Below are 13,031 nucleotides of genomic sequence, written 5' to 3'. Positions count from 1 at the left end.
TAGTCAGCACATTCAACTTTGTACAAAACAAAGTATTCAATGATAATATTTCATTAATTCAGATCTAGGACGTGTTATTTGAGTGTTCCCTTTATTTTTTTGAGCAGTGTATAATGACAATAAAGTTGAATTTAATTGAATTACCCTTCTCTGTTCAAGTGTCTGCGTGTGCAAAGACTCCCAATTTCAGTGAGGCATTTCTGGGCTAATTTCTGCTCAGTTTTTCATCTGATGCAGTTAAAAAGGCCTCTAAGACTGGGTCACTCATCAGATCAGCTGTGGCACACATCTGAAAAAAAATCTTTATTTATAGACATCACTTAGTATCATACAAATGATTGACATTTAGCACTAAAGCTCTGCCAGCGCTCCCCCCAGTGGTGAAAGAACAGGAACGGCATATGAAGCTACACAAAGCACGGTCCATGAGGCTGAAGTGACAAATTTCACATCAAATTAACAAAAGCCATGTCTTACATCCATATCCATGTACATGACATGTGGCCCACAAACAGAACTTACATTTCCTTAGATGGATGGTCTAAATTAATATCTGTGAGTCATTTAGGCTCAAGTGTTGTTTTCTTCACACGTGTTTAATCGATGCTTAAAGCCTGTCAAATAGAACAGTATTGCTTGAACTCCAACATCTACCTGATTAAAACCAACACTTGAAAATAATTTATGTTTGGGTACATTAATACTGCACTTCGTTCCATGCACAAATGTCCCATGTAGCTTTCTTTGTGGAAATACCTGTGCTAATCCATTAAGGCCAATGGCAGCAGCAACATCAACCGTTTATCAGCAGTCATATCAGCATCAGTCATTCATAATGAGCGCACATGTAGGCCATGAGTGAAAGTAATGATCTAAAATCAGCTCTTCTTCTTGGTTGTTCTAGCTAAACTTGCAACATCAAATGCTGCTCATCTTTCTGTCTTGCTGTCGGTCCTGCAACTGGAACACATTACATGTGTTTTGTAGGACATACACAGTTCATTCAGATGGCTTTATTAAAATGTTAGAAGTCTTGCAGTCTCTCAAAACCCATTGGCTGAATTTTATTCAATATTAACTTAATTTTCTTATTTTAAAGCTGCACTATAAAAACTTGGGGGATTTGGATAGCTCTTCTGGTGGAAATGTGTAATTATATGCAACATGTGGGAAAAACACTTTTGCAATGTGTGCTCCAGACCCCTTGGTGATCCACCAAGTGGATAAATGAATACAAAGAGACTTCGAGCTTCGAGGTGTCTTCCGATTGCTTCTGGCTTTTAAATTATTATTCACAAGCACCACATTTTAGAGTGTTTTTTCTTCTCCTGACTCTATAATACTACTCCTTTCAATTTTAATAAACTGATTTTACATAGTGCAGGTTTAAATGAAACATTGTTGCCAGATGTGCTACTTGCAGCTTAAAAAATATGACTAAATGTGCTACTTGTTCCTGCAGGTCAAGCATTGTGTTTACTTTGAGCTACTACTATAACAGCTGTGCCTTAGTCGATAAACAGAGTATTGTGAGCTCGGATGTAAGCGCCCATAGCAACAAGATGAGAACATCACTGACAGAGTTTGGGAGAAACCTTTTCTAAAGTTGTCCAGATTGGATTGTGACTTGTGGGTTAGACAGAGTCCTTAAATCTTGTCATTTTATTTACTGCCTCAGGAGCTGAAAAAGTGGATAACATTGTAGTAAGATTAGCCTGGACTGGGACACTGAAAGTAGATGGCGACCTCATGGCAGCAAAAAAAATGGAAACATTTGATAAGAACGGCAGGTTTCACTTTCTTTCTCATGTGTACCTACCACTATCTTCCTCCTTCAGAACCTGCTCCATCAGAACTCTGTCCTGTCCTGAAATTCTCCCCACTAATCCCTCCATGCAGCTTTCATCTGCTTGTGCCTCACCCTGCTCCACCTTCACCTGGCCCTGCCCCTCACACATGTAAACTCCATACTCAAACCCTGCCTCCTCCTGCCCCGGCTCTGCTTCGCTGCCATCAGCAGCTGTGTCGGCAGGATGATGCCCGGGTGCGGCTACCTTGGCAGCAAGACGCTGGCACCGTGCCTGGTGCTTGAGATAACTATCCCTCCAGATGATCTTCTTGCCACAGAATGTGCACTCATATGGGCGCAGGCCACCATGCGTTTTCACATGCTTGGTCAGGTGGTGCTTCATCTTGAAGCTCTTGGCACAGACAGGGCAAGCAAAGGGCCGCAGGTTCAGGTGCTGCATTTTGACGTGGCGGTCGCGCATGCTCTTCAATGTGAAGGCCTTCCCACAGTGGCAGAAGTGCACTTTACCTGTGTAGGGTGCTCCTGCCATGGATGGGGGAGAGGAGGAGGAGGGGATGGGAGAGGAGGAAGGAGGGAGAGAGGAAGAGTGTGATGGGGGAGAGAGAGCTCCGGATGTCCAGGTTAGCTCTGAAGGCCCCAGCACAAATTCACCTGTGGCGTTCCCGCCAGGTGACACAGGCAGCAAAGGTCTCTGTGAAACCTGTCCTGTGCCCTCCTCAATCTCATCGTAGGTCTCGCCCTCAAAACCTGCCTCCGCGAAACGGCTGAAGTCCATCTCTTCTTCCACATCATCTTCACCGTCCTTTGCTCTGGAATGATCGTCTAGCAGCCTCCCGGCTGGCTGAGTATACGTGCTTGCCGACCAGTCAGCCTCAGGCTGCCACTGAACACGTGCAGAGGGCCCTGGGAGAGGGGGAGGAGCAGTTCCTGCTGTGGTGAGCGATTCCTGCGGCTCCTGAGTTGACAGAAACTTTTCCTCCTGCTGTCTGTCCCTCTCTGCACTTTCTCTCCCTCCCTCTCTCTCTCCCTCCTCTTTGAGAGTTGCCCCTGAGCCACAGCCTCCTGAGAGAGAGAGAAGAGCAGAGAAGAGACAGTCAAATACAGACAGAGACACAGACACAAACACGGTGCAGAACATTGTCAGAATCTGGGGACGCTCCCTTTTTAAAGGTCGGATGGGCAGCGCTTGATGCTGCTGCTTTTTCGACAGTGAGAGAGAGCTTGCCCCCCCCGCGGGACAGAAGTTAAACAGCAGTGATGCAGACGCTCCACTCACCGGCGCCACGCTCCTCCAACTCCACCTTCACTCTTTCCTCCTCCAACTCTTCCCCTACACCTTCATCTGCCTCCATCCACCTCTCCCCTCGCCTCCTTTCCTCATCCTCCCTCATCCCTCGCTCCCTGCTTTCCTGCGGCCCCCTCAGACGAGCACGGACTCTGTGTCTATCGTTTGCAGCGGTGCCACTGCTGGTCATCCACAGACTCTCAGGGCTACAGGGTGGATCTCCTTCCCCAGCAGGGCTGCAGTTGGAAGGGGGAGATTCTGGTCTGTTTTGGGAGGGGAGAGAGAGCCTGGATCTGCCCCACCTGCCCTGCTGATGCTGGAATTGCTGGGGTCTCCTCCAGGTGGCCAGGGGAGGTAGAGTGCCGTGCTCACCCATGAGAGGCTTTCTTTCCTGGGCCGGGCCATGATCACTCTGTCCTCGCTCGCGCTCCTCTGGGTCCGTCAGGCAGCAGTCTGAGCTGCTGGGAGACTGGTGACGGGAAGAGCTGGCCTCGCCGGGGCTGACCTGCGTCAAAGGCCGTGACCTCTTTAGGATGTCTGTGCACTTGTCCACGATGTGCCACATCTGCAGGAAGCTGGCTACTGTTACGTAGTTGACGATGTCATCCCGCACAATACTCAGCTGACCTGTGTAGGCAGAGTTCAGGACGCTCTCAAAGGCTAGGGGGTCCATGACTGATGGCAGAGACACTGTAGTGACGTTCTTCAGCAGCACCTGGGCAAATACAAATATATTAAGTGAGTACAACGAGCACACTAGAGGTGGGCAATATGACAAGAATTTTAAAGTTATAATATAAAAAATGAATATATTAATTTAATATTAAAAGTTATAATAATTTTTTTTATCTGAGCATCTGAGTGGATACTGTCAGTATGTAAAGAACACAGAACATTGGATTTAGTGGTGCAGAATAAAAAAAAAATAATTGAAAAAAATCACTTACCCAAACATGCCACTACTACTCATTCTGTGTCTACCCATTCTGTGTGAGTCTGAGTCAATGTATCATGATATGTATTGTGAAAATGTATTTAAAGGAGAATTCCATGAACTTCATTTTTTTACATAATAGTGAGTGGAATCAGATGTCTTAAAAGTTTAATTTCTCTAAAAGCTCCATCACTAAAAGTTATTACATGAAATGCATATGAATACACTGTCTGTTGACTGCGACATAGTTTTAAGGTCAGTCTTTGGCCTCAAAAGAACCTTTTCAGGTTCAACACTATTTACCTCTCACCAACACTACTTATAAAACTCAGAAGACTAGGTTCACTGCTGATTTAATGGATCTAAAATGGATAATGGAAATAAAATGGATATATTTGTAGACACTGTGGCCCCTTATTACTAATCACCACCACTGTAAAGAAATCAGTGAAGTCAGTAAGTTTCTCTACAATTAACTACTTCACACCAAACCACTCTATATGAGTTTGGTTACATTTCAGTCAGTGAAATACTGTCAGGGTTTATCAGAGTTGTAAACAGGCATATATTCAGAGTGTATGTTAAACTGAACCTAGATCCAGAAATTCAATCGTTCTTTGTTTAAATACCTGGTCATGAAAATAAGGTGAAGAAGCTGCCAACACACAGCGATGGGCCCTGAATACCTGGCCTTGGACCTGGATGGACAGATCACACAGCCGGCCCTCCTCTCGCTGCCGATTCAGGTTGTCCAGCACTGACGCTCGCACATTGGGAAAACACACCTGGACCACAGGACCAGTGGGTGTACCACCACTACTCAACACCTTATCCATAGCACCTACAGCAGCAGAAGAAGAAATGAACCATGCAACTGCCAACGAAATATGTATGTTTATGTTGGTAAAAACACTTACATTAGAATAAAGAAAATAAACAAACATAAATACGGAGGTAACTTTACAATATTTATTTTTTTTATTCCACCACCAGCAGATGTAATTTAATGAAATTGTAATTAGACAAAATAGGTACTAATCGATAACTACAAATAATACTGGACTTCCTAGATAAGAGCCTTCTAAATGGCCCAGCAAACCCATTCATGTCATTTGCACTTATGCTAATATTTGTGTTTGTCTGAGAAAATGAACACTTACTGTCAAATATACGGCAGTTAGAATAACCAGTCATTAAGTAGAAGTTATTCATTTTTCAATGTCAGAAGCAGGAAACGTATCAGAAAATCACACTAAAATCTCCAACACAAAGTACAACATCAAATTTAGCACTATTTTGTCCACATTTGTGCAACTACCGCAACTTCAACTTTTCCATGCCTCCAATCTTACAGTTACAGCTGTGTTCTTTCAACAGATGCTGCTCCCAAAGGAGTCACTAGCATTAATTTTCCCTTTCAAACGGACAATCAAAGAAGCTGAACAATGGACTCACCACCACTCACTCAGGTCTGAGTCCAGACCTCAACACCATTGAATGGGTTTGATTACTTCAGAAAACGATCAACCAGCTTCTAAGACTGAACTATGGAGGTGTGGAAAATAGCCCTGCAGGTTTATTAGAGAAACTGAAAGTGAGTCTCCTGAAAAGAATGGAGGCTGGAATAAAGCTAAAGAGTAACACACTGAGGACTGAAACAAATGATATTATATTCAGTTGCTTTTGTATAATTTTCTGTTTCATGTTTTCTGCTATTTTCCCTAATGTAAACATGAATAACATATTTAATGATCATTTTTTATTGTAAATTAAATCAATGAAGGCATCTGGCATCAATAATTAGGTAAATGAACAAATAGGACAAAACATTACACAACTGCCAGTCCTCAAAAACATCAACATGATGGCCAGTTTGGTACTTTTATCCTTTTCTAATGAATGTTTTTCTCCAGATATCTAATAATCCCTGTTGAAAAAAAAAGTCCAGAAGAACCATTAATATTACAACCAGGTGCTTTCTAATTTATATTAGCTTAATGGTAACTAAAAGATATTATTAACTATAATATGCCACTAATTTCCTGCAGCACTACTTCAGATCCCATTAGGACATCGTCGGTTACATATTTTTTTATTCACAATAGTGATAAACTTCACACGGTTAGCAGGCCGGCTCTTTTCCTTAAGGGTCAGGAAAACTCAATACAGCCCGTTTTGCTCTAATTTATTAGCTAAAGGACGGTCAAAGCAGAAAAAAGCACCAAACTGAACTCCATTTCTTCAGAACAGGATCAGGTCTGGACTGAAGCTGAGGAGGTGACCAGTTCAGCTTAGCTTAGCTTGCTAACGTGGCTAACAGCTGTTTTGACAGCTGTCAGTGAAACTCTCGAGAAGAGGAAAACCTGCCAAGAAGAAAATTAATCAGAAAAATAGCAGTCAATGTTGTCAAATGTACAGAAATACCGCCCAATTTCCCCTTTTAAACAGCCCAGTTTAAAGTGATTAACTAGCTTTGTACGCCGTTAGCTTAGCGATATTAGCTAACGACAGCTAGCTGTCTATATTAGTTAGTTTAAGCCTTTAAAACGTCTCTAAACACACTGAAAGGGCCGAAAACAGCGGTTAAAACGTCTATGAAACGATCCCGGATCTGCAGCCATGTGAGCATAAAGCTAGAGTTAGCATTCTTTTTCAAATTTTCCGTTCCACCTTAAATGGTGCAGCAGCTACATTCTGACCCCATGCCCCATAATGGAACTGTGCAGCATTTAAGGTGGACAGGATAGTTCTATCGGCAGAAGCTGAAATAGGCCGCAGTATTTTAGAGAGAAAACAGATGACTGGGTGAATCTTACCCCAAAGTAAACGGACGAGGGTCAGCTGGAAGCGGTCAGGGCTCCTCAGGCACTCCCCGCAGCGGGTAAACCCAGTTAATGTGGAGATAAACGACCTTTTTCCGGCGTCATTTAAAGACTGGTAACGTTTTCCATCTCATTCCCAACCAGCGCTGCGGAGAATCTCTCCTTCTCTCGCACTTCAGTGACACACAGCGGCGAGAGCGCGCACAGCGCCGCCGACAGGAGGAGCCAGGATCTGCAGGTTCGTTAGCAAAGGCAGTAGCTCTTTTTACCGGCTTGAGTTCTTTGCATGGAGAAATGGTTTTTCAGATGGTGCTTGTTCTATGGTACTTTTGTTGTTATTTAATGTACTTATACGATGTTTCCTGATTTTGTACTAATAAATATGAACATATCGCTGCTGTCAGAACAAAACCTAGTATCTCCATTTTGCCTCACAGCGCTACCCGTCGTACCATGGTCCATTATAAGTAAAAAAATCATTACACTATAATAGTATTTTACACATATTGCACATTAAGTATCGATTATATTGCACATGAGTATTGTGATGATACCATAGTGGCGGTCTGGTGCTGGTTTAATTGGTGACCCAGTGCTGTCATACTGGTTGACCAGCATATCAACATCCAAACAACAACACATACTGTTTACAGAGCTGGACGAAGTACACAAATCATGTACTTGAGTTAAAGTAGAGATACCCAAGGTAAAATATTACTCCAGTAAAAGTAGAAGTCCTTACTCTAGACCTCAACTTGAATTAAAGTACAAAAGTATTTGGCTTCAAATGTACTTAAGTATCGAAAGTAAAAGTGCTAAAAGATTAATTATGACTAATGTCCTGTTATCATTTTTTATAACAATGACCTCATTTTAGGTGAAAATCCTCCAGTCTCTCTCTTGGTAAACCAGTCTTTTAATGGAACGTCATTAATTAGTGATGCTGACGTCTATTAAAATGATCATAAGCACAAAACACTGAAGGTAAACAGTTTCCATCAGGGAGAACCAAGTGGCCCTGAAATCACTTTTACAAACAAGCAAAGTTTCAGTTTAAGATTTCTTTGTAACTTAGTTACAAGTTAAATAAAAACTGGCTTTAAACTCAGGATCACAAATGAGTTTCCTTTACCATATTGATCTGTAGGTCTCAATTCATAAACATAAAGTAACCGAAACTAATTTACTATCAAATGAAAGTGTTTGTATAAATTCAGAAAAAAAGAAACATGCCAGTCACAGCTGCATATGTGTACATATTTCTATATTGTGCTCTATTTACACAAAGTTAGGTTAGTTCCATCATTTAGGTAGACGTATGTGCTCCCAAATTTTTACGCTGCTGCACTGAAGTTGAACCGTGTGCTGCACTGGGCCAAAACAAAACAGGTCAAAACAAGCTCAGAACAAAGTGACTGCTGTGCTCTGTGTTCTTGCTTTCCACTTCTTTAGTTTTGACACGTTACGGTTTTATACACACAAAAACCAAAAGGAACCACATATTTCTCAAAATGTAGTGGAGTAAAATGTAAGATATTTTCCTTTGAAATGTAGTGGAGTGAAAGTAAAAAGTTGCCAAAAATGGAAATACGTCAGTGCTTCTAGTTCATTTTTACTACTGTTTCCTCCAGAGTTTCAAACATTTGTGGTTGGCTGTAGCTACGGCGCAGACCCAGTAACGAAGCTAACAGCTTGGAAACCACAAGACACTGTAATGATTTCAGTCACTGTATTGATATATATCTCTCACTGTTTTCAGAAGGAAACCACTGACCAAGAAAATCATTGACCACTAGAATGGGACAGCTACACATGAGTCTTAAGTCACCACACCCAGTGCCAGTGAAGGAGTGATTCTCCTTCACTGGCAGTCAAATTCTCACACCAATGTTCCAACATATAGTATAAAGCCTTCCCAGAAAGGTAGTCACCCAAGTAATAGAGGACAAACTCTCAATTAATATCCTTTATTTCAGAAGATATGCTCATGTCTACAAATGACGTAGAAGCATCTCACAGTAGAAGCACCTCTTCTATACTTTCTTCCTCACAAAACTCTGGTTGAAATGACTTTACGATTAATAAATAAAGGTAAATTAGAGATCTGAAATATAGCCCTTCTTACCACAGTAAACAGTGCTAAGATTCCCAAAGAGCAGGACACAGAATACAAGCCGCAGTTCCATGTTGGGTTCAGTGAGATGCTGTAGATGCATTGAGGATCATGGACTTCTACCAGACATGCTGATCCTGGAGGCCTCTTCCTGTCTTCCAGTGGATACCTCACAACCTACAAATAGTCTGTTCCACAAGACGGCTAGTGTAGTTTCATTTCGTCATGTAAACCAGACACATACACACACACACATGCCTACCATCTCTTATGAACACGCACCAATAATATTTGTGCATTCATTTTCCTTTGCTTTTCCATCATCTTGACTGGCACAAACTGTTCGTTGCATATAAATTCTGTTTTATGTATTTTTCTTTTAATTTGCGCCATGCTGATTTATATCTGCGAAAGGAAATAAGACACTACAGTCTGAGTCTCAAGAGTGTGATGAAATACACACACACACACACACACACACACACACACACACACACACACACAATTTCTAAGCCACTTCTCCTTCAGGGTCGCGGGGTGGTTGTGATGAAATAATGTGTTTTATTTAAAGCTCCAGCATGAGAAGTAGTCTGCATTGGACATTCCAGCTGATTTCCTAAGTTACAGTAAGTACACGTCCTCATTTTAGTACACACTCTTTATCTGCAGAATTTAACATATTGGGAAAAACAGTAAATAAAATGTGAACTGTATGAAAGTCATGACATGTTTTAGATATCATGTTAATGTTAAGTAGAAAATAGTTAAACAGAAATAGGTCTGTAAAATGTACAAAAAACTGGCATATTTGTGTCCAGCCCGACTGGAACTACAGCCGCCTCGGCCGCCTCAGACTGCATTTCCCAGGACCCCTCACTTCCTCACATGACTCAGGACTCATCAAGATCCACCTATTCACCCCCTCTGGACTAATCGTGTTCACCTGTTCTCATGTGTACTTAACCTGTCTGCTTGTATCTGTTCATTGTGAAGTATTGTCACCATTTGTGTACATGCCTGTAAGCCTTTTCTTGTGTATGATCTGTTTTCCAATTCTGACTCTTTTTTTTTTGCCTAGCCCGTTTGCTCTGTTGTGGATCTCTGGTTTTGGACTGTTTTTGGATTTCCCCCTTTGTAAAACTGGCCTCATCTGTGAGCATCTGGTCCAGCCAACAGACATTACACAGGTTTGTTCCTTGTAGCTTCATGGACACGCAGAAGCAAAGTTTCTTAGCTCAGAAAAATAAGACAAAAGCAGAGATACCATACCCTCTTAACTCTTTACATACTGAACAGCCATCACTTCTTGACAAAATCAGGTAAACATGAATATTATGTGACAAATACAATGTGGTATTTGAAACCACTCAGTTGCAAATGAAATTATAAAGCAGGATTACGAACAAGACACAGGTAATGAAGATAAGTGGGGCAGCAAGAAACAGGACTGGGGATATGAGTATTTATTTAAATGAAAAATGTAACATTTAACTTTTTTTCCCAATTCAACCATGCCATCTAAACTTTGGATAAAAAAATTAAAGATTTCAAGATTCAAATCTTTGTTCAATCATCTGTACAATAGTCAAAGACAGACTGAGGGAGAGGAACCGAGCATGAGCCAGCATTACTGAACACACATTCCAAACTGAATGCAGAAAAACAAGCCAAGTCTCGCCTTAGAAGAACTGCTTGTCTCTTAAAAACCTTTTGATTTTGATTCTTTTTGTGAATGCAGACCACGCCTTGGTAAGTGAGATAATGAGAGGAGGGGAACTCTGAGGAATTTTGGGCTAGAGCTCAGTACGGCTTTGCGTGTCGCAAGAAGGCCAACCCCCCCATTAAAGATCAACTGCAGGTATGGACATGGTGCAGAAAAAAGGGGAGGAAGAGAGGTGTGAAATTCGTCACGAGTAGGATGAGTGAAGGACTGGTATTTATAGGAAGCTAGAATTAAGTAGGAGGAGTTTAGGCATGGTCTTTCCTCAAACTTTAGTTGTCATAACTCCATTTAAATAAGATGTGAGTATGAAGAAACTTTATTTACCATCATAGTTTACGTTGCACTTAATGTAAAGGTTCTTCATTAGAGCTGGGGAGTAACCAAGACCCCTAGTGAATCACCTTGAGATTGTGTACATCAGACAAATGTCCAAACAGTTGTGGGCTGGTAGTTAGGGAACTAGCCCTGTGGCCAGAAGGTCGCCGGTTCGATCATCTGAGCCGACATTACATCACTGAGGTGCCCTTGAGCAAGGCACCAGACCCCCAACTGCTCCCCAGGCACTGCGGATAGGGCTGCCCACCACTCTGGGCAAGTGTGCTCACTGCCCCCTCGTGTGTATGTGGTGTTTAACTGCATGGATGGGTTAGATTGCGGAGGTGAAATTTTCCTATTGTGGGACTAATAAGGGTCAATTAATCTTAATCAAACTGGTTGTCCTGCTGGAACTAAACATCCCTTGAGAAGACAGCTTGGAAGAGACCTTTGAAAGAGAGCTTACCAAGTATGAGAATCTAGTTTGGGACTGCCAGCAGGGTCGCTGGAGTGCTGTGGTGTTTGCTAATAAAGCAGTGGTCACCGGCCCTCCTTCTGAAGATTTACTTTCCTGGAGTGTTTATTTCCAACCTGCATCTAGTATCCTGCCCCTTGTCTTACTGATCCATCTGATTGAACCAGTCAAGAACTTCTGAAGAAGTTAACTAGCTGGAGCAGGTGTGACAGATTATGGTTGGAACTAGACTACAGGAAGATTGATCTCCAGGACCAGAGTTTGTGACCACTGCAATAGAGGATGGATGATGGGACCACTTGATTTCTGTCCAGAGTTTTCAGCATGTTGGGCTTCAAAGGAGTGGAAGGAGCAAAAAGACATCCATAACCATCAAATTGCAGAGATGGTTGTGACCCACAAGGGCAGGTAGATGGATAGCCATCTCCTCATACCACTTAGTGCCTGCTATCATGCAAATACAGTAAATATGTCTCATATGCTATGTGGATATGCAATGAGACATGTTTTTATTTATACTCTTATACTTATGTTTGGTTTTATTTTTATTTTTTGAATAGTATATGTATGTTTATATAAAATTATATGTCTTGCTACTGAAACTGGATCAAATTGGATCAATAAAGTTCTGTCGATCTGGACAGTAACTGGGGTCGGATCAGCCTCAGCTCGTTTGCCTGGAGGATGATGGTGTTGAAAGTTGATATTATTGCAGCTGAAGAAGTAGTTGCAGTTGATGCACTTGCACTGTCAGAAGGTTCCCTTTCTGGTCTCGACTCCTCCAGCAATACTGATGAGTGTGATGTCCTCATGTGCCTGTGCAAGTTGTTTGTCGAGCCTGCTCTATATGAAATGCTGACTTTGCACAGTCTGCACTCTGCCCTGGAGCTCGACGTTGCATTAAAATGAGTCCAAATGAGGGTTGGGGAGAGCAGCGAGGCACCGAAGGACAAAAAAAACCACGTTCCAATCGTTCACTTCAAAGAGCCAGCTCTTAGAGCCGGATCGTTCGCGAACGACACATCACTACAACGTTCATTCTATATATATCGGTGTTCATTCCATATATATTAATGTTCATTAAATATTTCCTGTTTGGCTTGCCATAATATATATATATATATATATATATATATATATATATATATTTTTTTTTTTTATATATATATAGACACACTGCTCAAAAAAATAAAGGGAACACTCAAATAACACATCCTAGATCTGAATGAATGAAATATTCTCATTGAATACTTTGTTCTGTACAAAGTTGTGGGCCAACCACACCAGCATATAGTCTCACAAGGGTTCTGAGGATCTCATCTCGGTACCTAATGGCAGTCAGGATCCGTCACCTCATCACACACACAATACTGAGCCTCATTTTGACTTGTTTTAGGGACAATTGGATCAGCCTGTAGTGTGTTTTTCCACTTAAATTTTGTGTGTGACTCCAAATCCAGGCCTCCATTGGTTAATAAATTTGATTTCCATTGATGATTTTTGTGTGATTTTGTTGTCAGCACATTCAACTTTGTACAGAACAAAGTATTCAAT

At 41.8% G+C, this 13,031-nt stretch overlaps 2 protein-coding genes across 5 annotated transcripts in view; one reads left to right on the top strand and one right to left on the bottom strand.

Annotated features, from left to right (window-relative positions):
- Window positions 1-288: 288 nt before the first annotated feature.
- zbtb22a (zinc finger and BTB domain containing 22a) lies at window positions 289-7,035 on the bottom strand. 2 transcript variants are annotated; one of them, XM_017711945.2, is made up of 4 exons: window positions 6,846-7,035; window positions 4,659-4,870; window positions 3,087-3,810; window positions 289-2,872 (listed from the first exon to the last, which is right to left on the bottom strand). In XM_017711945.2, exons 2-4 carry the CDS (start codon window positions 4,863-4,865, stop codon window positions 1,806-1,808), a joined length of 1,998 nt encoding a protein of 665 aa, XP_017567434.1. In that variant the 5' UTR covers window positions 4,866-4,870; window positions 6,846-7,035; the 3' UTR covers window positions 289-1,805. The 2 variants fall into 2 exon arrangements, with proteins under 2 accessions (XP_017567434.1, XP_017567433.1); XM_017711944.2 differs by lacking the exon at window positions 6,846-7,035 and having other exon boundaries at window positions 4,659-6,838.
- A 2,829-nt stretch (window positions 7,036-9,864) lies between these two features.
- Window positions 9,865-13,031, top strand: part of LOC108435832 (coiled-coil domain-containing protein 106-like) — a 32,187-nt gene continuing 29,020 nt past the window's right edge. For 2 of the 3 annotated variants that reach the window (XR_001858473.2, XR_001858472.2), the window contains exons 1-2: window positions 9,973-10,151; window positions 10,703-10,822. Coding sequence is in view for 1 of the 3 variants with exons in the window: in XM_017711939.1 (XP_017567428.1) it covers window positions 9,916-9,919; window positions 10,043-10,151 (113 nt within the window). In the remaining 2 variants the exon portion in view is untranslated. Of the gene's footprint in view, window positions 9,920-9,972; window positions 10,152-10,702; window positions 10,823-13,031 lie in introns of those variants that run through there. The other variant, XM_017711939.1, reaches the window with a different exon arrangement.

This window comes from Pygocentrus nattereri, chromosome 11 (assembly GCF_015220715.1).
Source record: "Pygocentrus nattereri isolate fPygNat1 chromosome 11, fPygNat1.pri, whole genome shotgun sequence".
NCBI lineage: Eukaryota > Metazoa > Chordata > Actinopteri > Characiformes > Serrasalmidae > Pygocentrus > Pygocentrus nattereri.
This window is presented reverse-complemented; position numbering and strand designations above follow the sequence as displayed.